Consider the following 27,392-nt stretch of genomic DNA (forward strand, 5'->3'; position numbering starts at 1 on the left):
GATATGAGTTCCCAGAAATGACGCAATATATATTTTATTGAGCTTCAAATTTTGCTTACGTTTCATGTGATGTCAGGGCTGGTGAGCATTAAAACAACCCCAAACAATTCATTGTTCTTTATCATTTCGCACAGACATTTTAAAAGATTGCTTACTGCAGTTTTCTGGGGTAAAAGAAGGCCATGAATGAAACCTAAGAAAACGCCAAAAGGTGTTTTCTTGGAGCTTGTGTTTTTAGTACAATAAGTACTGAAGAGATAATTTTAAGACAGCGGTGACAAATACAAAAAAATCAGTCTTTTTCTCAGAAGGAAAAGAAACTTCCTTAGTCTCTGTCGTCTCCACAAGATGAAATAATTAGTGTGCTAATTATGTTCCTGAAAATTGAAGTGTTAAAGACATACGTAATTCAACACAAATTATACTCAGCCATATCGTGTTATCTTTTTTGAACTGTTTTATTCTTCAATTTCGTCTCTAATAGGGACGACCAATGTATGGGTTAAATGAAGCAATCACTCTTGAGGTATTAACTACCACGTAATGTTTACTATGTTAAGAGATGAAAACGAGAGGGCTAAATTACAGCTAGTAATTAAGGTGTCTCTTTTGTTATTACGTAGTTTCTAGAATTTTAACTCGACTTTGTTTTGAATGACTAAAAGAACAATACAGGTGAGAAGGAAACTTGCAATTAAAACGAATGAGAGCTCCCTTCTACGACAGTAATAGTCATTCTCTTACAAGGAATGATTTAATTTTAGAATAAGGCTGCTATCACTCTCGTTGCATCATTTCTTATTTTAAAAGCAATTAGTAGTGGAAAGGTTTTAGAAACCCAAACATCAATTTATTCAATTCATCTTTGCTTAGTAATCATGCAAATGTACCCTGTGTTTTTACAACTGCTCCAGATGTTCGGGCTAAAAGCAGCAGAGGAAAGTTGTTGTCTATTTTTCTCATCCGCCACTTTTAATTCCCAAGCAAACGTCAGAAACATAACCGGCCACAAAACATGTTAGCTGTGCGTAACATATACAGTACTGCCTCGTACTGACCTCTAAACTTATAGTTAAAAAGTCTGATCTCCTGAAACTGAGCTCCAAAACAAGGAATAGTGAACTATTCCCACGTCATTATTTTCTTATCGCGTTAAGTCGCCAGCACATTTATTCAGAATTAGGAACATTGGGGTGGTCGAGAAACTATAAAACCGGAGATCACATGGGATTTTCCTGACATAAAGGGGGGAAATAACAATACAATTAAACGAACTTTGGCGATCAAATTCTGCTTTTCTTAATAACAGTCAGAATTTTATGCAGTTTCCAGTTGAAAATACACCTGCCTTTTCATTTGCTCCCTTGTAGAAAAAAAAACAACAATACTCGTGAGACTTTGCTAGGAGAAAAAAAAAAATACAATTTTCAATTCAAGACACAAAATATTGTGAATAATTATCTTGACTGATCACTGAAAGCAGTCTTATTTACTCTAACAAATTTACAATTTCGGCAAAGTTCTTACCCTTTGGGATCATAGCAAAAACGATTCCAAAGAAATGTAATTTTAGGCTATCGTATGTAAAGAGACTGATTTGCGTACAAATCAAAAAGGTAAAACCGACATTTGATTAGAGCTTATGTTAGCCAATTTTTTCCATCTTTGCGGCTACACAATTTTCGTAATTACAGCAGAAGAAATTATGGCTATCTAACTGTTTAAATGAAACGAAAATAATAATCGGTAATATCTACAACTTATGATAGTAAACAGTACCAATAGTAGGCGAATAAAATTTCCAAACAGCCTTCAAAGTGTATAAGGGAAGGTACAACAAATGAAGCCCATTTTTGTATTGATTCAAGGTACAAGGTGAACGTCAACGCCTCCTCTCCTTGCATGAAATGGCGTTTAATCATGTCTTTCAAATATGCGCAAAATATGATTATACCTTAAGCCTAGTACGATACTCGCTTCATGCCAGCTTGTATTTAAAATAAACAACAACACCAAAAATGGTTAGTACGTTAACTGTGTCACGGTTTGAATTTGAAATATCAAGTACACTCATAATGTCACAAACACTCACGCAAATAATTATTCTCTCTAATCGTTTTATTTTCAATTTTGGCTGTTATAGTAACAGCCAATATTTGGCCCAGTGAACCAATTATTGTTGTTATAATACAATTTCCAGGGTGCACACCATTGTTTCCCGAGACTGAAGGATGCCTACTAATACAATTCCCATTTTTAGTATATGAATTACAGCTTAAAGGCTTGTTATTAAAAATAATAAGCACTTTCCTTTAGGACACGAAAAGCCAGTCTAGTTTAAAGAGTTCTGTTTTGAAGACAATTAGTAGTTTAGAGTTTTTTTTAGGCGCCTGAACATCGATGTATTAAATTAAAATTTGCTTAATGATCATGCAAATTTGTACAGAGCGTTAGCCAGTCTCAGCTGTTCATATTAGAAGCAACAAAACAGAGTAAGTATCCTCCCTTCTCTTTTTCTCACAATATTTGTTTTGATTGTCTTCACTTTATGAATCATTGCTACACTATATGACGCTAAAAGTCAAACGTCTAGTCTAAAAAAAAATCATTAATTTTGTATGTTGTCCTGTTTCGAAGACAATTAGAACTTGAAAGCCCCTAGCCACCTGAACATCAATTTATAAGATGCGAAAGTGTGCAGTGTTAGCCAGTCTCAGGTGTTCAGATTAGAAGTAGCGAGGACATATTTTGTCTTTTCTGCTCATTTTTTCTTTACAATATTTTTTAGTTTCATGTCACGTTTCTTTCACATAAAGCATAACCTACAAAGGGAATTAGCTGTGCGGACGTTAAAACGTAGCGCCTAGTTAAGATAATTGTATTAATTCTCTCAGATGGGAATCAGACAAAATCTTATTATTCCTTACCAAACCAGAAAATAGACCGCACACTCCGAGCTTAAAGGAAACACATCCGATCAGACGAGGCTTGCAAACGCGCTGGAAAGTGGTGAGGAAATGTTTTTTTTTTTTTTTTTTTTACTTTAACTTATATTTTTCTGTTTCCTTTTTTTCTTTTGTTTTACATTGCTGTTTTGGATTTTTGTAGACTACAGATTTAGTACAAATGAAAGCATGAGTTAATGTTTTCTTATATCCTATGCCAAGCCAATGGTTCAGCTTTCTCTTACCAATTTTTAAACCTGGTTTAATTAAACATGTTTTGTTGGTGTGAATGGGGCTTAAGTAGAAGAAAAAACCCGAATATTGATATACCAAGCCATACGCATCCCAGAAGACGCTAGGCCTAAGGAACGGAACTATCTACTTAGTTGATTTTATATAAAGCCTCTTTTCAAGAGAGCACCTGTGACAAACAATCTTTCTTCTTATGCTTTTTCAGAAACGGACAAAAAGCAACCGTTTTACTTCAGACGTAAAGATCTATCGTTGTTTGAAAGCTTTGTTTGTACAGCAAATTGCTTTAACGAATTTGTTTATTCGCTTAAATAGCAATTTTGGTCATATTTTAATTCAGTATTTTTAGTGAACTTAAATTGAGGAACCAACCTCGATGAGTAAATACACATGAATACATAAATGTTCCGAAGGGATGAAATCATTTCGTCAAATTCCGCTTTTCGCAAAAAGTGTTAAGTTGTTCCGTGCTCTGTGCAGTTACGAATACTCCATGAAGAAAAGGGAATAAAATAATATTTTCCGTTAAAGATTGCGGCTATGGATTTTCGAATCAACATAAGGTCACTTCTTGTTTGGCCTTTGGTAAACAAAAACTGTTCGTTTAAAAAAAAACTCTGGCGCTGTTCAGATAAATAAATACTATCTGAGTTACAAGGGAGGAGGTTCCCTGTACCACCGCTTACCGGGAGTTATATTGTTTTAAAATAATGATGCAGTCCTGTCAGTTTACAAGCAGTATTGTTTGCTATTGCGTTCGACACTCTTACCTTGACTGCATAACGGTAAATCTACAAAGCATAGATTTTAAGCAGCATATACCCATCTTTCAGTATTTGCAGAACATCCGAAATGTTATAACCTTTAACGTTATGCATCTATCCCTTCTAGTAAAAGAAGAAACGTTTTACTGTGAGCGAGACAGCTCATCCAAAAGGAGTTTTTAGCGACGCAGTGAAATGCAGAAACTCATTTTATCACGTATGACTATGCATCAGTTTTCACGAAACTCGACAGGACAAGTATGTTTTGAATCCGCCCAAACAGTTCATTCAATTCAACTCTGCTGAGTAATTGTGCAAATGGAAGCTGAGTTTTTGTTTTGACAGGTGAAATAGAAAGTAACAAAGAAAATATACTGGCTTTGCCTCACAATTGTTTAAATTACTCGCTTGCCACCTTTTCCCTCCCTTCCAGTCTTTACAAAACTTAACGTAACCCAATAAAGCAAAGCAGTGATACGCTTGTCACTTTTTTTTTCCTTTCCGTTAATTTTTTTGGATGATCCAAGCTCGGAGAAGGATAAATACAACATACTAAGTAAGCCAGTGGGTATATCAGTATACACCTAGAAAGTTTTTAGGTCTGAGGAATGTAATCGGAATACTGCTGATGTTCTCACAGTTCTCTACCTTACACGTGTCATTGTGCCTGGCCTCTTCCTTTCTTAACAGCTCTGTTGGCGAGTTGTACACTGGTCATTGTATAATATTACAATTATTACCCTGTACATGTATACGTCTAATTTGACGAAAATGTTCCCACAGCCAACAGAGAAAGGAAGAGGCCTGGCACAATAACACATCGTGAGGCAGAGAGCTGTTAGAACATCAGCATTAATCCGTTCCTCGGACCTAAAAACTTTCTGGGTGTATACAGATATACCGCCATTCTAGAGATTCCTTGCTTACTTAGTCTGTTGTATTTGTGATTCTCCGAGCTTGGATCATCCACAAAAATAAAGGAAAGAAAGGGAAAAAGTGGCAAACGTTACTGGTTTGCTTTATTGTGTTGCGTTTAAGTTTTGTAAGAAGGGAGGGAAAAGGTGGCAAGCGAATTTAAAACAATTGTGAGGCAAAGTCAGTATATTTTCGTTAATGCTTCTTATTTCAACTGTCAAAATTAAAACTCAGCGTACATTTGCATAATGATAAATAGCGTCTGTTAATAACTCAAGCCAGCAGAATGCCGTTTTCCTTTTTTCTCCGAGTTAAAAGGGGATATCTGATCAGACCATGGCTTTAACTCTTGCAAATTTCAGTTGAGTTATGTGCTTCAGAGTAGAAAATAGATTTTTGTCTTACTGGCGAGTTTTCATTTTTATTTTTCTGTAAGCTTCAACATTATTTTTACACTAAGATAACCCATCAATACTTGCAATTGAAATGGCTTGTATTTCTAGATGAAAAGGAGAAAACAGTTCGCATTGGAGTCGTTTACTCCCATTCACCACTGCTAATTTACTTCATACTAATCAGTAACTAGAATGCGAGCATTTTCTTACATTTCTCAGAGAAAGTTATGCTGCCGAACTTTCCAAGCGAACACCAAAATTGCTTTCCTTGTTTGCGAGGTTGGCCAGCTTTACTCTTGCTTTAAAAGATAACACTGTAAGTGGGTCACAAGACCAAATGTCAAACTGATCCATTCTTTTGTTTTTTCTTCAATGGGTTAGAATCAAGATGACTTTTGAGAAAACAATGTCCCTTGTCTTCGTCATCACAGCGTTCCAGGTGGCGGTGATAGCAGAACAGTCCATCAATTGCAAGTTTGGAGGTGAATATTGATAATATAATGAAAAAGTGGCAAAGAAAACCGACAATTTGTCAATACACTTTGACTTTATGGGCCGATCCTTAGCAAGTAAATTTCAAGTTAAAATTTTCAAATTCAAATGTTTAAGGAGGCTCGAAAGGGGTTTTGACCGACGCACGTCATAGCTAAGGTGTACGTGTCAGCTCAACGAGTCAAAATGCCCGTAAAATTTGCGCCCGCAGAACACCGAAAATGGAAAGGCAGCGTCAAATCGTGCGAACCGGAAGTAAAAACTGCAGGAAACATTTAAACATTTGCTTTTATCTCGAAATTTTACGCGGTGACCTTTCTTTTGCATGCATGCTGTAGCCGCTGCTAATTTTACTCAGCACTCTACTTTATTAGATGACTTCACCATTTCGAAACATATCCTGACGGTGACTATTCCGTACCAGAACGGTTCTTGTAAAGATAAAGATTAAATAAAAGATGTTCAAAAATACTACAAGTGACGACATGTAATTAGTAACTGAGAAACAATCGAAAATGAACGACTGACATAAGAACGAACCTTATCGGTGATTTTACAGTAATTAACGTGGACGGATAAACGGCGAACTGAAACACAACTACAAACACTGAAAGCTATGCGCACACTAAAAAGCTTAAAACAAAAGCAAGTGTAAATTAGGCACGCCAGAAAGAACTCTGTAACTCGCTTTAACCGACACCGGCCCCCGAAAGGCACATCTGAGAAAGCCTTTCCAAAACTAAGATGTTCACAATGTCTGAGTTCAGTTATTTCACATCAGTATCCAGGTTAGTCTCTTTCAAACAAAGCCCCTTCTAATAGGCGAAGTTTCCGCACGTCGCGTCGTAGAGCCGAGGAGGCCGTCCTGACCAAGACCTGTCTCACGACACCGTGCTTGTCAGGAAATACTTCTTGAACAATACCCTTCGGCCAAAATCCGCGAGGTGAAGCTTCGTCTACGACTAGAACCAAGTCACCAACAGCCAAGCTTGGGCGTGGATTAGCTGATAGCCGGTATGTATTCGCGTATCCAACGCTTCCAAAACACATCAGCCAAATAATGTGCTTACTTCCAACGCCTAGACGCATGAGACACGACATCACCGGTTTCTCTTGGAGACTGACAAACATTTGGCCACGAAGCAATAGCAACTTGTTCGGTGTCAAGGGTTCGAAGTCCTGAGGGGTTACTGGACGGTGGCGTGAGAGGACGATGGTTAAGGATCTTCTCAACTGCTGCCATAAAAGTAAGGAGAGTCACATCATCGACCAGTTGAATGCCTAAGAGTGAGCGGAAAATCTTGCGTATGGAACGGATTATTCTTTCCCAGACTCCGTCAGCGTAACTTGCCAACGGTGGATTGAAGTGCCAAGCAACTCCTCGTCTTCTGAGACAATTGTCAATTCGTTCGATGTTCCGTTTCTCTAAGGCTGTCTTATTTCTACTTCTTTTCCTGTGAAGTTGGTTCCATTATCTCTAAAGACGTCAACTAGTGAACCGCCTCTGCTGACGAATGTAGATAACGCTTGTATAAATGAATCGCTGGTTAGGACGTGTGCAATCTCGATATGTACTGCTCGGACAGCTAAACACGCGAACAGCTACCCGTATCTCTTCACATGACTTGTTTTAACTTGAAAAGAATTGGGCCGAGGTAATCCACTCTCACTGAAGAGAGCGGAGGCGACTGTGGGGTCACCCTTGCTATGGAAAGAGGTGCTATTACTAGCTGACATGATAGAGCATTCCATTGACGACACTTCAAACATTGCCAACAACACGACGAACAGCTGAATGTCCTTGAAGGATCCAAAATTGTCGTCTAATGCGGGACAGGAATTGGTTTGCACCCAAATGGCCTTCTGCTTCGTGATACTCTTTAACGATTAAGTCGGTGACGTAATTCTTGCCAGGTAGAATCATTAGGTGTTTGGCGTCGCAACCAATAGGGGCCCTTTCAAGATGTCCTCCGACGCATATTATACCATTATGGATGAACTGACTCAGCTTACGTAGAGGACTGAGGTAACCCACACATGCGAATCTCTTTCTGGATAGATGTGAGAGGCTTGAATCTAGTGAACGTGTTGAACGCTCCTTGGACAGTATTTCTAATTCTTTCGGGAAATATTGGGCTTGACTGACTTGAACTATTTCTCTTGTCGCATGGGAGATTTCGCCAACCGTCAAATTGCACACACTGCAGAAGAAGGCTGGACCATTAAGCCAACTTTCAAACTTCTCTGTTTCTATAATTGACAAACCACGGGAAGCGTAGTCTGCAGGATTGGACTGCGAGTCCACGTACCGCAACTGACATGGTGAGGACGCATCGTGAATTGTCGACAATCTGTTAGCCACGAACGTCTGGAACCTCCTTGTCTCGTTACGGATGCGCTGAAGGACTATAGTAGAGTCTGTCCAAAACACAGTTCCGTGAACTTGAAGGTCAAGTTAGTCTTCGAGGAAGTTATGCAATTTCAAGGGTGCTACCCGTGCCTTTTCAAAGAGTAAACCACTGTGAATATGACCTGAAACATCTACAAGCCGGGTATACCATGCTTCCCCGTATCCTTTCTCCGATGCATCACTGAAGTGGTGCAGTTGAACATTAAGGAGATTGCCAAGCCCTCGAGGCCTCATACAACATGGCCAGCTAACAAGCTTCAGTTCTGGAAGATTATCAACCCGACCGCGCCACTCTGTTTGCTTCTCATCAGGAATTTGATTGTCCTAGCCGAAGTCTTGCTTGCAAAGTTTTTGAAGGATCATCTTGGCCGGCAATACAAGAGGGGCTGCGAATCCTAGCGGATCGTACACACCAGAAACCAAGGACAATATCCCCTTCTAGTATCAGGTACTTCTTTCTCGGAGACTCGGAAGCTTTACGTGTCCTTTTCGGTATTACCCAAGGCTCGATCAATAGGCAAATCTTCAAAATGTAGAGTCATCACAGACGGTACCCGTTCAGAAGCCGGTATAAACTCAAGACCTTCTCGTTATCCACCTCGTAACATGAAACCCGCCTTTGGAAAGCAAGTCCGTCAATTGCCGCACCAATCTTTTCGCATCAGAAACTGAGACAACCGACTTCAAGCAACCATCAACGTAGAAGTTGCGATAAACTTTGTCAACAGTCTGATTATCACGTCCCGTTTTCCTGAGGGCAAAACTGGCACAACATGGCGATGATTTGGGCCAAATAGATGTACTAACATCTGATGATCAACAATGTTGTTTGAAGGATTGCCATTTTCCCACCAAAAAAAAACCGCAGGGCATGACAGTTGTCCGGTGCCACAAGTACCTGGTGGAGCATCTACTCTATGTCCGAAATTAGTGCTACAGGTTCTTGCCGGAATCTGAGTAGAACACCTGCGACATTATTCCTAAGATCCGGACCTTGGAGGAGTTGATCATTAAAAGAGGTATCACGGAATCTTGCTGCGCAATCGAAAACAACTCTTACTTTCCCAGGTTTTGGAGGGTGAAAAACTGGATGATGAGGCAAATACCACAGTAGTTTGCCATCAACCTAAACCTGGTCATCGGGAACTCTTCTGGCGTGGCGCCTTGAGATGTAGTCTTCAACAGTCGATCTGTATTTCTCAAAAGGGATGTGTCTTTTTGGAAACGCCTTTCTAGAAACCTCATTCTTTGTAAAGCGACATCTCGATTATTCAGTAGGCAAGGGGACTTGAAGCGCCATGGGAAAGGTAACTGATAGTGATCATTTCTAAGGTAGACTGAACTTTCCAGAATGGCCAGGGCTCGTTGGTCTGAATTGACATGGCTTGCTTCACACTAGATAAGGACTCATCGAAGTCTGCGTCATATAGCCTCTTTATCTGAGATCATCTCTTGCCAGCCACTAAGAAAGTTGACATGCACTTCTGAACTCTTACGATTATCTGAAGGACCAATGAGTATCCATCCCAGTAGCGTACTGGCTGCATAAGGCTTTTACCGCATCTTTGTTCAAATACCCAATGGGCTTAAGGGTTATCGTTACCGATCAGGATCTCTACCTTTTTGTCTTCAAGCTTTGGGAACTCAATGCCGTGTAAGTGAGACTATCCTTGAACACCTTCATCGGTTGGTATGGTCCGTCTTGAAACTGGGAGACGGTCCACTCTTTATACTTTGTTCAAATGTATACTGTCATCTGACTTAAGAGACTTGACGTTTAATTCTACCTCGAAACCGCTTCTCGACCGGTCTTTCTCGTTTACGATTGTAAGAGAGAACGTCATAGGTTTCCCCGACAAGCCAAGGGTTTCTGCCAAACTATTGGAACAGAGAGTGATATCGAGCCGTCAGCTACGAAAGCGTATGTTTCTACCTCGGAACCGCCATCCGCACCACTGACTCTCACGGGAACTACACGCCGGCTCACACAAGGCTTTCCGGTACCAATGGCTGCCCACTGGCCCTCATCACTAACTATGTCAAGGTTTACCCCCTCAGGGGTATCCACTGAGGCCCTGTAAGAGGGTTAGGTTGCTTCTTCAATGAATCTGTCGCCAGGAAGATATAGCAACGAGTGGTGACGTTTCCCACAACCACTGACGAGGCAAGCCCTAAATTGCCTGCAGCGCCTTACAAAGTGGTTAATTCTTAGACAGTTGACGCATAATCTTTTTTCCAACACAGACTTTCTACGTTCTTCAAAGGATTTGTCTCTAAATTTGAAACATCGCTCGAGATTATGATTACCATTGTAGAACAAACGCGTAGTCACAAGATCTCGCTGGTTTGCATGCTGCTTCGAGCCAAGAGCTTTCTGTGGGCTCAGGATAGTGGAGGTACCATTTGAACCTTGAGTTGCGAGAGTTGTTACTTTCACCGAATGTGCATCGTCTGATTTTCTTCTTGCTCTTTCTGTAAACCCTTTCTCTTCATTTGGTCTAGTGCCAACTAACTTTCCTAACGCAGTGCTGACTACAGCGGCTCTCTTTTCCACGAAATCTGTTAGGTGAGAGAACTCAGGCTCGATATAACCTTCAATCAACTTGCTTCACTTTTCTGCCCACTTCACCTAGATGTGAGGTGGCAGGCGCATTACAACCTTTCTGAGAGTATCCATGGAATTTATATCTACTTTATATTGCATATGCTCAGAGCTCAAAACACAATTTCTCATGTCTCTCGCTGGCTGCGACAACTTCTCGGCATCCGACGCTAGGATTTGAGGACCCATAACAACTCTTTCAATAAACGCACGCACAATAATGTGTTTCTGACCAAAATTCTTTTGCGAGATATCTTTCGCCTCGCGGTATCCTTGCCCAGGAGGCAAGATAACACAATTCTCGATGGCATCCTTTGCGACACCTGAGCAAAACTGGATCAGGTAGGACAGCCTTTCACCGTCCTCGTTAACTCTACGTTCCACATTGATTTCAAAGCTCTTTATAACTCGAGGATATTTCCCAGGATCGCCATCAATGGAGATAACTTCTCGTTTCGGCATTTCAAGCCTTTCGAGGACAGAGGACAAGAAGCGGACTATTTTTTTCCTGCTGTGGCTCAAGAGGCGCTGAAGTTCTGAGGCTTCAATAACAGCTTCGTTTTTCTTTTGATCTCTAGACTCTTTATTTGGTACGACTGCCGATAGCTCGCGTGACTTTAAGGCAGCAAACAAGACGAAAATACATGAGCTTGTCCAGGATCCCTTTCACAAGACTGAAGATATTTTCCAATGGCTTCATCAGGCGTCTGTTTTGGCAATAGATTAGAGGTCTCAAGTAAGCGCTCGGGATCATTGCAAAAATCCACCTCGATCTGTGCCTGCTCAGCCTCAAATCTGGCCTTAAACAGCTCCTTTTCCTTGTCTAGACCTTGCTTCTCGTACTCTAACTGTTGCAGACGACTTAGAAGCCTTTGTTCTTCTTCAACTTTGTTCACTTGAAGTCTGGCCATCGCAAGCTTTACCTTGGACGACTACGAAGTTTTGCTAACCCTGGAGCAACCACGTGAATCCCCGGTGAAAGAATGGGTAAGCAAAACTGATTTGTCATCGGGAATCGTATCATGCAGAATAACGCGTGAACTCTGTGGTGTTGCATCTCGAGTGATCTCGAGGAAAGGGCGTGGGATACCCTCGCGTGGGTTACCCGAACGGGTAAACAAAACTGATTCGTCATCGGGAAAAGTTTTATGCAGAATATCGCGTGAACTCTGTGGTGCTGCATCTCCAGGGATCTCGAGTGAAGGGCGTGGGATACCGTCGCGTGGGTTATCCTCGCGATGATTCTCGCACGAAGAAGGGTGAATCTACGAAATCACTGTCACGAGTAATCACACGTGGACCTTCGCGCGGAGCGGGATCCAATTCGGGACGTGAAGTTGCCGAATCGCACGACTTACTGAACCACTGAGCAAATTCTTCTTCAAAAACGCCTTTCATTTCTATTTCACGCATATGATCTTGCAACGCCCGTTCGTGTTCGTCTGAAACTTTCAACAACTGTAATAAACCCTGTGCCTTCGCGTTATACCTCATAAATAAACCGTTCAGCTACATTTCCTGTCTAAAACTTCAATTTGACTTCCACAGTTCGAAAACAACAACCCCATTTCCTTGTATAACCTCGTTAAGTGACCTCTGCAGACTGATAATGATCGTCTAGGTTGATTAATCTGATCTGCATTGCTCTCATCCAACAACGCGTCACTCGACGCTCGCCGCGTAATTCGAGATCCGCCATCTGCTGTAATGGAACCTGATTCAGCATTAAGGGAAACTCCGCTAGTAATCCGTCGGTTCGATAAGAACCATGTAACCGCTGATAATTTCACCTAGCACTCTACTTTATTAGATGACTTCACCATTTCGAAACATATCCTGACGGTGACTATTCCGTACCAGAACGGTTCTTGTAAAGATAAAGATTAAATAAAAGATGTTCAAAAATACTACAAGTGACGACATGGAATTAGTAACTGAGAAACAATCAAAAATGAACGACTGACATAAGAACGTACCTTATCGGTGATTTTACAGTAAATTAACGTGGACGGGTAAACAGCGAAACACAATTATAAACACTGAAAACGATGCGCACACTGAAAAACTTATGCAAAGAAAAGGTAAAAGGAGTGACAGAAAGGCTATTTACATACGTAATGATCCATAAGGTGTGGGGGCGAAAAGTATGAAAGGCGTAGCATAACAAATGAAGCGAAAGTAAGTGTAGATTATGCGCGCCAGAAAGAACTGATGCTTTCCATCAAAGTAATCAAAACGGTAGGTCATGGACTTTGCTTTTGAGATAGCTTGCAAACATCAAAATTGAGAGGTCCTTTTAGTGGAGCTGACCTGTTCTCATGGTAACCCGTATGACGTCAGAACTAACCTTTACGTATTTTCCAACAAATGAGTTACAAAAATGTATATAGTTTGTCCAAGTGATCGGGTTCACGTTTTTGTAATCTTCAGGTATTACATCAACACTACAACAATTAAAAACCCCAACGAGAGTCCTTAAAAACCGTTACTTGTTTATAAAGAAAGCTGTCGAAACAACGTTACGTTACCTTGGGAAGGCACACTCTATTGCCATAAAAATAATTTTAAAAAATATAAGGCAAAATTGAACGTATGTAGTTTGCTATAACGGATTTTTTAGCACGTCTTTCTTCACTAGATTTAGAATTAAACCAAACCAACGAGGGAAAGTGCGAAGTTTCTTTAGCCAAATAGCTTTGAAAACATCAATAAAAATTGACTTTTTTTCCTGCTTACAAAGAGAAATATTTTTCCGCATATATATTCACATACTCAAATCTGGTATAATTTTGTCCGAAGATATTTCAGTGGCTAAACCTGGTGCTTTCATAATCACATACCTAGTGATGAGAATTCTCCCGAGAATGGGTGCAAACCGTAGAGCTGTTTTATCTTAGGGTGACATTGCAGACTAAGAATGGAAGAGGGTTTAATGTGAGCAGAACCATAGGAGAAATATCTACAGTAGTTATGGCCTACAATAGCTCCCAAGACTCTAGTATAGCTCAGTGGTAGAGAATTCGAAGTAGTACTCGGGAAGACTTAGGTTCGCGCAGTCGTGCTTTTGCCGAGTATTCCTGTATCACTCATTGAATGATACATAGTCATTCTGAGAGTAGAAGTTGCTGTCAGACCCATAAGTACTTTCAGTAACAATTCATTAACACCAAATCTTTTATGGAGCTAATGAAACAAAAAGCACGCTTAGTTAGTTTTATTTTAGTTATTTTTATTTACATTTTTAAGAAAAAAAACAACTAAAATATTGTAATAATTTTAAGAAACAGAAATTTTTCAATTAAACTCCGCGCCTTAAGTTTTCCCTGAAATGAACCCTTTTCACGTGCTCTTCAAATTTCTCGCGTACATCCATAACTCGATATACGCATGCTTAGCATGAACCAATTCTTTAATTAACTATTCAGTACATTAGCCCTACAAAACTCAGACTTGTTTTATTGTGAAAAAAGTCAAGAAGAGGAGGCGATAGAAAGTTGCTGTTGAACAAGACCAACAACTTATTGACTGCTAAACTGATGAAATTGGGGAAAAACAGACAAACATGAAATGTATTATTTAGTCTTTTATTTCAGATACACCATTACTATTATAGCAGTGAGATTATTCTAATTGTCGAAATTTTGGTGACTAAGAACCTTTTCTCGTGAAATTACATAATATATTCAGGGTGTTGCCAAAAAATTTCTTGTAGCTACCCCTGAGGAAGAGAAATTTTGTGATGCAATTTGGAAACAAAACGAAGAGGAAAGAAAACAACAAGAAAAGGTTAAGAACCTAATCGATAGAATAGCAGCAGAGATTGAACGGACCAGTTGTGATGCAGGTAGGTAAAAATGACTCTACATTGTACAGACAGAACCATATGCGTCACGAATATAGTGTCCCCATAGTGAAAAGTTCATTCTTAGTTGGCAGAAAGAAAATATTTTTAACCTTGAGATGGAATGACGCCTATTTACTATAGAGGAATCAACGAAAAGTTTCCAATTCACCATTAATGGTTAGGGAACCACTTTGTTACATATTTTGTCGAGGTACTTCACCATTTTCGCATAGCGATAATTTTACTTGGTGGGGTCAACTAGAATCGAAACAGGTGATCGGATACGTGGGAAATGAGCTAGACTCAGAGTTGGGGGCAGGATTTCAACTACAAGAATGTCGCAACAATAATTATAATTATAAATTGCGGCTTCTACTGCGTACTTCTCTTGGCGTCGTTCTTTGAACTCGTTGTGTCAATTATTAGGTTAGCCATCCAATGTGGATCTCCATCTTTAAGCGACCGTTGGAAAAAAGTATGTGTTGGACCGTTTTAGTGTGGACGCAAGGCCAAATGCATAGAAATATAATGTATCCCTTTTCAAAGGAAATATATTAGTGTGATCAGGGAGTTAAGCTAAGGTAACGCTCAGGGCTTTAACAAATTAACTGAAAGAACTAACTGAATGTTAAAGATATTAAGTGTCCCTGACTAAGAAAGTGGTCCAGATGTTGGAAGTAGTGGTCAACCGAATTTGATGAAACTTGCTGCAGAAGTTTGCCTTAGTGAGATATTCCAAAAGCCATTTGGGATTTGTTTTCCGACCTTTGGTTTAAAAGTGTCAGGGGGGGGTCCCATTTCGGGCCTCCGAATCAGTGAAAATCCTGTTTTTGAGGGGGCAGGTTTGTCCTAGTATAAAAATAAACACATTAAACATATTAAAAATTTTTCTGCATAGTGTTTTTCTACTATAAATACCCTTTCAGTTGATATGCAAGGATTTGGCATTAAGGCATCTGACTGTGTGGGGCCTGGTACTAGTTTTGGCCAAATTTTAAAGAGAAAATTACCACCAAAAATTGCCAAAGTTTAGCAGTTGATAATTTTTAACTGCCAACTTAGCTAAAACGGATTCTTCTGTCAGGAGTTGCTCCAATGTAAGTACAACCAAAATCAACTGTGAAAAAATTGGCTCGCTAAATTTAAGGGGCTTTAGCAAAGCATTTTAGAGTCACACCCTCACAAAATTTACATATTACCAAAAGCAACAATTCAGCAATCATGGTAGCTTTATTTATATTTTAACATTTCAGTTTGCTTTGTTAATGCTTACTTTACTTACAAAGTCTGTGATAAGCAATAACTGTGTGATTAAAAACTACCTGTGACCCTTAAATTGCCTTAGAACTGGCAAATAGTACTCACAAAATCAGCGTTTGTTCTACTTGAACGGTGGAATATTCGTGCAAAGTAACTAATTGGAACTCAAATAACTAAATAGGCGGCATGGTAGTTATACTGACATTTCTTCCAAGTATAACCTTGCTTGCTTACCTTTATATCACTTTATATTAGCCATGTTTACAGTGGTAAGGCTCCTTGGCTTCGGGAGAAATGTCTCCAAGGTACTCTTTCATGTCAAGAAATAGCCATATTCCTGATAATTGACAGCACTTTACGGACAATTCATAATGCCCTATGAACAGTTCTTGTTGTATTTGTTTACAGACAAGTCCACAGTCTGATATATGTACGGAGAATGCTTTCTCAAGCCACTGAGTTGTTTAGGCAGCTCTTTTCTTTATCGAAGATTTCGATATTCAGCTCGTGATTGTGTGTAAGTAATATTATGCACATTTTGTGTAAAAAGGCAGAGATATTCTCTTTGTCGGTACCTGCGTCCTTATAGCCATAGCCAATATTTCTACGTCCACATTTTATATTGCTACTGTACAGTAAATGAAATTTCACTGTTTGTTCCGCCATCTTGGATGTAGGCAAAGAAGGACTGGGTCGGTAGTGGTTCCCAGTCTTCCTATCAACTGCTCCTTTGTTTAGAAGCACCTGTCGATGTCGGAAACATAAATCTTGTAGGAAGGAAAGGAAAGAAATGGCGTTTTGTTCTTTCGGGGTGCCGGGGGAAGACAATCTATGTGGTGCTATAGAATGGGCAAAACAAGAAAGTTCCATGGTACCATTGCTTAGCTGTAATGTGGATATGAGCTCGTGGCTCAAGGATAAATACAAAGGTTCAGGGGCTTCAGGGAGCAGGGGACGTCCTGCTGACAAGGGTTCGGGAAGTGGCGGTAAGAAATGCAAGATAATTTGTTATACCCTCGTTTATTTAACCCTTCATATATTCATATATAAGAAATGTTAATGTACTTTTAATGTATGTTCGATTGGACAACTTTCTGCAGTTGGCATGCAGTCATGCGTCATTCGCGTGACCAAATGGTTACAATCACAAATCTTGCCAACTCGGTTTTCTCGCCGCGAAAGTTACATTGCAAAAGCGCGTCACTTTAGAATGAAAAGCGATGGTTACAGGTAGAAGGTTTGTGTATTAATACATAAATAAACTGTGTATAAATGTTTCCATGCTGATGTAGTTTTCTCTAAGAGGCTTTTTTTTTGGGGGGGGGGGGGGGGAGTAGTGTTATTCACACGGAACTGATCAGGGGGGCCGAGTTGTTTGCATGTGTTGAATCAATCTTTTTCCCTTTAGGCAATGAGGTTTGTGAATGGGAACTAATATTGAACCGTGCAGGGATAGCGTGTGATAATGTAAACGCAACGGGACTTTCTATCTGCCCCAAACATCGTTATAAACCTACAACGCTGTATAAAGCAAAGGTAAGAAGAGTTAACCACAACCGCTTTTGAATTTTTTAAAAGTGATAACTGTCTGATAACCGTTAATTTTTGTACTGTTGTTTTCATAGGACAAGTGCTGTCATCCATTTCAAGTAAATAGTAAAGGCCCTTTAAGTATAAAGACACGTGTCAGCAAAATGCTCAAACGCCCTCGAAGGGTGAACAAAACCATGGCCAACACGATCTATAAGAAGACAGGGATTGTTGTTGCTATAGGCACAGGTATCCCAGAAATCTCCTGCTGTAAAATCTGAGTTATTTTAACCCTGGACTTGTAAACAGATTCTTTTTTTTTTGGGGGGGGGGGGGGGGTGGTTATATCCAGGGCGGTAGGCGGTATAAACACCCGTTTCGAAACTAGAAACTAACGTGCAACAGTATCAGTACACAAATAAAGCCGTTGACGATGGATAAAGTTCAAACCTGAGATGCTCGGTCGTTTCTGCTTTATTCAGGTGTTTCTTTAGAAATGAGTATTGCATTGCAACACTGGGCTGCCCCATAAACGTGCAGTTCTTAATATGCATGTGGTACCCTGACACATAAAACAAAATAAAATAATTTTAACGCCATGATTACCAATTGTCTTAGAATGGCGCGCCCGAAAGGAGGGAACTTTGCCGGCCTTTCCGGCTGCTTTAAAGAACTGAAAGGAACGATTACTAACAGTCTAACCTTGTTGGGATATCTTTTACCCTTAATTGGCAGCCTCCTGTAGTTAGCAGGTCGGGTTTGTGCTTTACCTTTCCCTCGAAGAGACACATAACACATATGCAATCTGGAGACCAAAAGTCAAAACGGTTTCTCTCCCGTCTATTATATTAGTGTCTTGTCGAGATTAGACCCTGTGTTAGCTAAGTGTGTGGGTGACCTTTGTATATGTGCAGTTCTAATTTATTCTCTTCCTACATTGCAGCTATTTGCTCTACGTGTCGACAACTAGTCGGTGAGACACCGGCCACCCCAGCACTAAAACTTGGAGAAGATATACAAATGGCAGTGCCAACTACATCAAAATCCATACCCAGACAGTTCCGACAGCGTAGGCCAAATAGTGCGCATTATCGTGTGTCATTTGGTTCAATGTTTTCTGCTTGCAGTAGCTCGTCCCAGGAGGAACGAAGCAGCATCTACTTGCCTGATGGTGAACAAGAAAGGAAACACTTAGAAGCTCTGAATAGCGCCCTGAGTCTTATATCGGAGGGGAAATTCGAACCTTTGCCGCATTACGTAGATGTTCAATGGAATGCACTTTCAGACAAAACCAGAAATGATTACAGTGCAAAAGCTGAACAAGCTGTATCACTTGTTTTGGGCACTATTGTTCCTCTGCAGGAAGAAAGTTTGGGGCAAGCTTTTATTCAGTGTCACCATGCAATAAACAGCTCTAAGAATGCTCAGCCGCCAGATGTTGGTTTTGCTCGCTTATAAGGAATGTCAAAACAAGTCCACCAAGATGCAAATATTATCACTCATAAGCAACAAATACAGTCAGTCCCAAATACAAGAATTCCTCCCTGGAATCTCCTTACTGCAGATAAAGAAGGCAAGAAAGCACGCCCAGGAGCAGGGGCCAGGGGAACCGTTGCCAAATGAGCAAACTTTTCGATGCAGACTAGATATGAAAAAGGTGAAGGATTTCGTTGACTTTATTTCGCGATCTACCTTTTTACAAGATGTTGCATTTGGCACAAAAACACTGAAGCTCAATTTTGGGGAATCCATTCCGATTCCAGCTCTTATCCGAACTATGACCACGACCAAGATTATATACTTGTATCAGGAGGAATGCAGGGGAGAGAATATGGAGCAAAGCAAAACAAAATCCATAGCTCATAATGGTGATCTTACGAGCACATATGCCTGTTTGGAGCCAGCATGCATTTTGACGTTCAGCACACTGGAAGAGGCTGATGAACATATGGATGCTGGACGTCATGTCATGCTGCCCGAAAAGGAAAATGTATACGACACCATCCAAAGACAGTGGGCAGCAACAACTACTTCAATCAAGGGGAAGAGTGAGAAGATTGGGGCCTGTCGATACATTGACCATGACACTACAGTTCAAGAGAAGGCTGGTCAGGGATGGGCTCTTAAGAAGCAGAAGGCTACCGTTCGAATTTCACGAGCAGTCAAGCAATACCTCACCCAGGTTTTCAACGAAGGTGCCAAGGAAGGACAGTCAAAAGCAAACCCTGCTGACGTTGCAGAAGATGTGAAAATGAAGTTCGCGAGAACCGAGTGGCTGGAGGCAAAAACTATCAAAGGATACTTCTCTCGACTGGCTGCATTGCAAAAAGGCCAAGAAATGAGCGAGGAAGAGACAGGCTGTCAAGATGTGGTGGTCGAAAAAGAAGAATTCCTTAAAAATTTGATACATGAAGCCCATGACCAAATTGGTCTTCAGCATCCTCTAATATATGAGGGCATCAATCTCTGTGAACTTTTTGTTGACAACAAACTCGATCGTGCGAAAGTTAAATTTATCTACTTTGAAATGTATGTGTGATGTATTTGGCGTGGAGGCTGAGGGTCCAGCTACCCGTAAAGCATCATTTATCAATCCTATTTTTGACCTAGTAAGATCTTGCCGGTGCCAATGAGCGACCTTTGAATTCAGTTGTTTAGTTGTCAGGTAAAGATGCAAAAACCAGTGCTGGAATTTAGACTACGAGCAGGCCCTGTAATGGTGCACATTGATATCGAAAATCTTAGTTCAGGAGGCTCATAACGAACATCTTATAATCCCGGGTTAATCTAGGACCGATTTTTGTTTTGACAATGGTTTATCTACCCATGCTGCATGCTCTCACTAATGTTACCATTGTATTATTAAGTTAGCTATTAATTGTTTTTCATTACATTCTATTTGTAAATGGCTGTTGAGATCGTTTAGCCTAATAGGATTATTGGCATGCAACTACTTCCTCGTACTCTGACATAGCTGTTCTTAGGTTTGTTTCTGGCAGATTGAATAAATAAGTTTATTATATGGCTGGCTCCGCGAGCGGGCAAGATGAGTCAAATCCTGCGCTGTGATTGGCTACCCGAGCGGGCAAGATGGAGCTATCTTGCCCGCTCGGGATTACCCGTTGCCCGTCCGCTTGGCATCGAAAGTTTAATCCCAACAACAATGCGGGTTTTCTTCGATTTTCCCGTTGTTTTGGGGGAAAACGCTCGCTAAAAAGTTCGGTAAACTCTCAACATTTACCTAAAGGAAAGGAAAGAGAATGGAATTGTCCTGGTGTAGTGAAAACTTTGTTTCAGCTACAATGAATGTGAGTTGAATCGGTGAGTTGCTCTGCGTGTAGTATTTTGGATAGAATTGATTTTGAAAAACTTATTGTCTCAAGTCGAGTGCCAAATTGATAAGTTCTCTAGGTTTGCAATGACTGTATTTAAATCATAGCGTAGTGGAAGTGGCGGTTAGTGTTTAGAGCAGTTCAGAAAAGTCTTTTTTTTTAAGTTCGCCGAAGAAGCTCACGTTTTTAATTTAGCCGCGTCTTGCTTGTTGTAAACAAAAAAATCTTGTCAAAGTTTCGCCCAGTTTTCTGATTTACCCGCTCTCTTTTTCGGCTTATGTTTGAATATAATCTCAAAATCTATTGTTTCATTCAAGAATTAATGAATGGAAGCCGAAAAATGTGTAAACATTTTTATTATTTACGCCTCCGCGCGATCGGCTGAAAATGGCGAGTTTGCCGGATTCTATTCAAATCTTCCCGCTCTTGCGAAAATCTAAATTTTTCGTTCTCAATAATTGTATACTCCCTTTAATTGCTTTGCCATTGCAAAGTTAGAGCCCTAAGATAATTTAGGATTCCTTGTTTTCCACGATTACATGCTAATCCAAAAATGCACTGAAAATAAATCTTGCACCGGCCGGCTATGAACAATTTCTTTCCGAGTAGAGCAGTTTCTTGTCCTGTTTTGTTTTGTTGTTATAGTTTTAATTTGATGGTAAAGCCATATAATAAATCCTTTATTGACCAAGCTTGTTCGGTAAAGATGACTAGATATTGGCCTCGTTCTTTTTTTGCGTTTTTATAGACCTCGACTTCGTCTCGGCCCATAAAAACGCAAAAAAAGAACTTGGCCAATATCCAGCTATCTTGACCTCACGCTTGGTCAATAACGCATATGATCAACGCATATATGTCGGTGCCATTTGTGGGGTGAGCACTTTCAAAAAGACTGGTACTGAGGTTACCCTCGACCCAGTACCCCCGCGCCACGGTCCAAAATGGCGGTGCCCAAAGTATGGCAAGGATGTAAGCATGTGATGCCTGGACTCATCTTCTATGCATTGCAATCCAGTAAAATGATGTGTGTTTTATCCCTGGAGAAAATATGCCTATCATATGCACCTCCTACGCCAAATGTTTATAATGATTCACCTCCAACGAGTACTCCTGACTAAATTCGATAAGAGGCTGCGGTGCTTCGAAACAACTAAGACTTACATGTAAGTAGCTTCTAAATTGCATCAGACTATTGTTAAATATCTAATTGTCCAAAAAACTGAGTTAACCTGACTATCAGCCAAAGTGCTTTAGGCCCAGGATGATTCATTTTCCATGATTTTTAGGAATGGATCCGGAGCTGTATATTTGCATTTACTTTGGACTAATTTTCCTCCTTGCTAAGGACCTTCGAATAAGCTTTAACACAGTTAATTAAAGGTAAGCAAGCAAGGTTATGCTTGGGAGAAATGTCAGTATAACTATCATGCCGCCTATTTAGTTATTTGAGTTCCAATTAGTTGTTTTGTACGAATAATTTCCCGTTTAAGTGGAACAAACGTTGATTTTGTGAGTACTATTTGCCAGTTCTAAGGCAATTTAAGGGTCACAGGTAGTTTTTAATCACACAGTTATTGCTTATCACAGACTTTGTAAGTAAAGTAAGCATTAACAAAGCAAACTGAAATGTTAAAATATAAATAAAGCTACCATGATTGTTAAATTGTTGCATTTGGTAATATGTAAATTTTGTGAGGGTGTGACTCTAAAATGCTTTGCTAAAGCCCCTTAAATTTAGCGAGCCAATTTTTTCACAGTTGATTTTGGTTGTACTTACATTGGAGCAACTCCTGACAGAAGAATCCGTTTTAGCTAAGTTGGCAGTTAAAAATTATCAACTGCTAAACTTTGGCAATTTTTGGTGGTAATTTTCTCTTTAAAATTTGGCCAAACCTAGTATCAGGCCCCACACAGTCAGATGCCTTAATGCTGAATCCTTACATACGACCTGAAAGGGTATTTATAGTAGAAAAACACTATGCAGAAAAATATTCAGTATGTTTAATGTGTTTATTTTTGTACCAGTACAAACATACCCCCTCAAAAACAGGATTTTCACTGATTCGGAGGCCCGAAATGGGACCCCCCCTGAAACTTTTAAACCAAAGGTCGGAAAACAAAACCCAAATGGCGTTTGGAATATCTCACCAAGGCCAACTTCTGCAGCAAGTTTCATCAAATTCGGTTGACCACTACTTCCAACATCTGGACCACTTTCTCAGTCAGGGACACTTAAGACGATGTTTACTGTGTTGTTCAACTTATTCAGTGCATATCATAGTAACATTTAATCCGTTTTTACTTTATTTTATGTATTTTAAATGCATAAATGTCTCTAAGGACAGACTAATTTGATAAGCCAATACAACCGCTTAAATTTATGGTCAGCTTCCTACACAGACAGAGAAGTACACCTAATCTGTAAAGTTTCAGAGCTGAAACATTTGTGACTTTCAGTAGGTGATATGTTGTTTACTGTTCGATGTGGTGTAGACTTTTTCAATGTTTTAAGACACTTTTGTTTTTCTTTTTACTAAGATTGTTCCGGTAGATTGCCTCTCTTCGAAAAATATCAAGACCTTCCCACCAGAGGAGCACGCGATGTTGAACAGTTCAGTGTTGATGGGAATCTTTTCCTCGCCTTCGCCAACTATAGAGGGGATGAAAACGGATATAAGACAAGCTCTTCCATCTACAAACTGGATGTTTCAACTGGAAAGTTCTCTCATTACCAATCCATAGATACCACAGGAGGACGTCATATCGAATATTTTAAGATCGCCGACAAACATTATCTTGCTGTTGCCAACCGCTACGATGGCGTTAAAAGCCTCCTGAACTCGGTCATTTACCAGTGGGATGGACAACAGTTTGTTGCTTTCCAAAACCTTCAAACAAATGGAGCAAACAACTTTCATTTCTTTCAAATGTTGCCGGAAATGTTCCTCACCGTTACGAGTTATGGTAGCGGTGCAAACTCAATCATCTACAAATGGGCAGTCAACCAGTTTAAAAAGTTTCAGGAGATAGAAACCGAGAATGCGATCGGGAGCACGGCATTTTTAATAAACAGCGAAACTTTTATTGCTTTTGCAAACCATTTCAAACCAGGAGAGGAGCATTCTGTCCAATCGCCTGTATACAAGTGGTCCGTCAACAGCTTTGTTAAAGTGCAGTCTCTCCAGACATATGGCGCCCACGGTGTGAAGTCCTTTACCCACAACGATGAGACATTTCTCGCCTTTGCAAATCATAAAAATGTGGCAGTTTTCAACATTGATTCATTCCTTTACAAATGGAATGGCAGCAGGTTTGTTCTTTTCCAGTCCATTCCCACTCGTGGAGCCTTGACCATGCATCCATTTGAGATCTGCGACGAAACGTTCCTTGTTGTGGCCAACGAGCTGGGGAAGACAGTGGTGTATCGGTTCTCTGGATCGCAGTTCATCAAATACCAAGAAATGGTTTATGGAGCGAATGATATAACGTCGTTTGAGTACAAAGGTCACGCTTACCTGGCAATTGCACATTATACAAAAGGCGGGGGCTACAACATCAACAGCGAGCTGTATAAATGGATCTAAGTGTATAATTATTTCTGACTTAGGAACTACAGTCGACTTCCTTTTCCTTCAGGTCATTTTCTATATAATTTTACTCTCAATAACTCGAACTCCCGATAACTCGAACCTTTTCCAATTTCCCTTGAAGGTTCGAGTTATCGGGAGTAAATTTAGCCAACAATTACAAACACGCCAAAAGCTCGCAGAAGATTTTCTTTAATCAACATAAATGTATCCCACATAAAGCACGACAGGATATATAGTTGTGAGAAACGACAACTTTGCAAGGACTTTGTTAACATTATAAAGCTTAATTTACATACCACTAAATGAAACTGTATCTAAGTATATAATTATTTCTGAGGTTTGGGCAAAGAAAGTAAGTTAAATCAACAATTATAAAGACGCCAAAGCTCGCACAGAATTTAAAGAATTTATCAAAAAATAAAATAAATGTATCAAACGTAAAGCACGATATGATATATAATTGTGAAACGAGTCCAACTTTGCAAGAATAGTGTTAACATTATAAAGGTTAGTTTTCATGCGGCTTATTCATATTATGAGTGAAAGTATTGTAAATATTGATACCACAATGGTTGCTTACCATGTAGGGTACTTAACCTGTTTAGTCACACGGCAGTAGGGAGCTTACCATTACCATTGGATTTTTTTAATAGCGTGGAAATCGGATTGCAGAAAAGGACTGAACTGAAGGTTACTTAGGTGTCCTGGACATCTTAATAAACGGTTTATTATCATCATCATCATCATCATCATCATCATCATCATCATCATCATCATCATTATTATTATTATTATTATTATTATTATTAATATTTCACGATTTCATGGAGCCCCAGAGATACAGTCGACTCCCGATAACTCCAACCCTCGCTAACTCGGACCTCGCGCTCACGAACCAATTAATTTTCCTTTCCCCTCTATATAATTTTACTCTCGATTACCCGAACCCTCGCTAACTCGGACCTCGCGCTCTCGAACCAATTAATTTTCCTTTCCCCTCTATATAATTTTACTCTCGATAACCCGAACCTTTTTGAATTTCTCTTGAAGGTTCGAGTTATCGGGAGTCGACTGTAATTGAACGAATGGTACAGAGAGTGGCAAGATTCTAAGGTAAAAGTCATTGACAACGCGCTATAAAGATTATTTACCCCGAGCTATCGTATGGTAAGGCTCTAGAGCTGTCTGGACTTTTAACACTGTATGATAGAAGAGAGGCAATTGCAGTAAAGTTATTCGATGAAATATGTGCAAATCAATCTCACAGTAGAAATAGAACGAAAGTTATACAGGCCTTGAATGTGTTGGATATTATCACACTGTCGAAGATGTTTGTATATAGCAATTCCGGATAGCATGTTTGATGACCATTCTCTTCATCCATGGTATTTGAGATAGGTAACCTTCATCGACTGTCGTTTCGTTCCTTAACCGTTTAACCAGATCGATTTTGTGGAGTAATTCGTGTGTATAATTTACCAGACATTTTCTCCAATAAGACCGGCCCACCTTCTACGACCACCAAAGAATTTTTCACCGAAACCGTGCGTAGCAACACAAAGATAATTGACAGTGACGACAATTGGAACCTCCTTCTATACAAAGAAGCCTATCACATAAAACGTTCATCGCCATCCTTGAACAATGGCTTGAAGGCCAGCAGAGAACTCTGCTTATTCTCATGACAGTTTTTCTCTTTTTGATTTGTACTTATTTCATTCTCACGTGCCTATTGATGCTAATTTACCACCCTTTTAGTATTTAAACTTTAGCTACCGCATTGTCACCTAGTCTGACGATGATATAGAATTATATCGAAATATTACTGAAACAAACCACCGTTTCCTTGCATTTATTGCCTAAATATTAATCTAAATGCACTTATTCGGTTTAACTTGCTTTCTATTCAATCTCACAGTCTTTACGATCTACTTCCAAGTAAATACCAACCAAGCTATCATCTGAGAGAACAAAGAACTTTTATTCGTCCGAAGTGTAAAACTGAAAGATGCAAGAATAGTTTTCTTTTAAGTTTTGTTTACAGTAGTTGAGAACTAGATATAATTTTGTTTTCTTATTGTATACTGATAGGAATTTGAGGTATGCTTGAATTTGTGATTCTATACGGTTTATGAATGGTTAATTATTTTAAATCATCTCCTTTTTATTTATTTGTTAAGCCCTTTAATTAGTTATAATTTAGCACGATTGTAATTTTGCATTTGTAAACCTTATCGCAATTCAGGTCTATCTATCTATCTATCTATCTATCTATCTATCTATCTATCTATCTATAATAATAATAATAATAATAATAATAATAATAATAATAATAATAATTTACCAATTTATATAGCGCGTATTGATCAATAGCGCTTTACAATCATATGTTTAAAAGAAAACGAAAATACATTACCGTAAGAATAAAATAAACTAACTTACAAACTATAAAAATACTTCTTAACAAGATAGGTTTTAAGTTGAGATTTAAAACTGTCAAGTGATGTTGCTTGACGAAGCTCCAAAGGTAGCTCATTCCAGAGTTTCGTGGCTGCTGCTGAGAATGATCTTGCTCGCAATGCTCCATTGGAAATTTTTTTCTTCCACTGGCGTTAGTTGATTGCCACGTTACACTTACTTAGTGGCCATTTAGGAACTGCTTAATCTCATAACAGGTTATAAAACTTTTTAGCTTTTAATCAGGGCCATAACAGCTTTTATCGGATTAAAGAACAAAAGGGTAAGACCTGCACTCAAGGGTCCCGGGAAGGGGGAGTTAGGGCTACTACATATAGTTGCCAATGAGGAGACTTGTAGTGTGCGAAAGGGTAGTGAAATTAAAATCAAACTATAAGTTTGTAAAGGGTCATACAATACACTGTAAACTGAAGGGATAGAAAATGAACTCACCTATAAGGGTGGGTAGCGAAAAAATGAGTAGGAATTTCCAGTATTAGTAACGCTTGTCTCTACCAACGTATACGTATTCGTGTCGCTACCGTATAAGAAAAATATTAGAAAAGAGAAATTATTTCGGTCAAATTTGTGTGGAAATGGATAA

The 27,392-nt window shown here is 39.6% G+C and overlaps 3 protein-coding genes across 3 annotated transcripts; 2 read left to right on the plus strand and 1 right to left on the minus strand.

Moving 5' to 3' along the window:
* Positions 1-5,657: 5,657 nt before the first annotated feature.
* Positions 5,658-24,325, plus strand: LOC146469447 (uncharacterized). The gene is made up of 3 exons (XM_085123319.1): positions 5,658-5,753; positions 14,488-14,619; positions 23,280-24,325. The coding sequence occupies exons 1-3, from the start codon at positions 5,660-5,662 to the stop codon at positions 24,323-24,325; spliced, it is 1,272 nt and encodes a 423-aa protein (XP_084979445.1). The 5' UTR covers positions 5,658-5,659.
* LOC146469448 (uncharacterized) lies at positions 10,260-11,237 on the minus strand. Its single transcript, XM_085123310.1, is given in 1 exon segment — positions 10,260-11,237. A coding segment is annotated over 1 exon segment (978 nt).
* Positions 16,670-18,867, plus strand: LOC146469449 (uncharacterized). Its single transcript, XM_085123311.1, has 4 exons — positions 16,670-16,865; positions 17,288-17,415; positions 17,505-17,658; positions 18,353-18,867. Exons 1-4 carry the CDS (start codon positions 16,670-16,672, stop codon positions 18,865-18,867), a joined length of 993 nt encoding a protein of 330 aa, XP_084979437.1.
* Positions 24,326-27,392: the final 3,067 nt, after the last annotated feature.

This window comes from Pavona decussata, unplaced genomic scaffold, assembly GCF_977016875.1.
Source record: "Pavona decussata unplaced genomic scaffold, jaPavDecu1.1 SCAFFOLD_124, whole genome shotgun sequence".
Classification (NCBI taxonomy): Eukaryota; Metazoa; Cnidaria; class Anthozoa; order Scleractinia; family Agariciidae; genus Pavona; species Pavona decussata.

What these genes read in the sequence shown, in the direction of transcription:
- LOC146469447 (XM_085123319.1), top strand. Translation starts at nt 5,660, where the DNA reads ATGACTTTTGAGAAAACAATGTCCCTTGTCTTCGTCATCACAGCGTTC. An exon ending in CATCAATTGCAAGTTTGGAG is followed by an intron (nt 5,754 to 14,487) that starts GTGAATATTGAT and finishes AATTTCTTGTAG; the next exon opens with CTACCCCTGAGGAAGAGAAA. An exon ending in ACGGACCAGTTGTGATGCAG is followed by an intron (nt 14,620 to 23,279) that starts GTAGGTAAAAAT and finishes CTTTTTACTAAG; the next exon opens with ATTGTTCCGGTAGATTGCCT.
- LOC146469449 (XM_085123311.1), top strand. Translation starts at nt 16,670, where the DNA reads ATGGCGTTTTGTTCTTTCGGGGTGCCGGGGGAAGACAATCTATGTGGT. An exon ending in CAAGGGTTCGGGAAGTGGCG is followed by an intron (nt 16,866 to 17,287) that starts GTAAGAAATGCA and finishes TTTTCCCTTTAG; the next exon opens with GCAATGAGGTTTGTGAATGG. An exon ending in CAACGCTGTATAAAGCAAAG is followed by an intron (nt 17,416 to 17,504) that starts GTAAGAAGAGTT and finishes TTGTTTTCATAG; the next exon opens with GACAAGTGCTGTCATCCATT.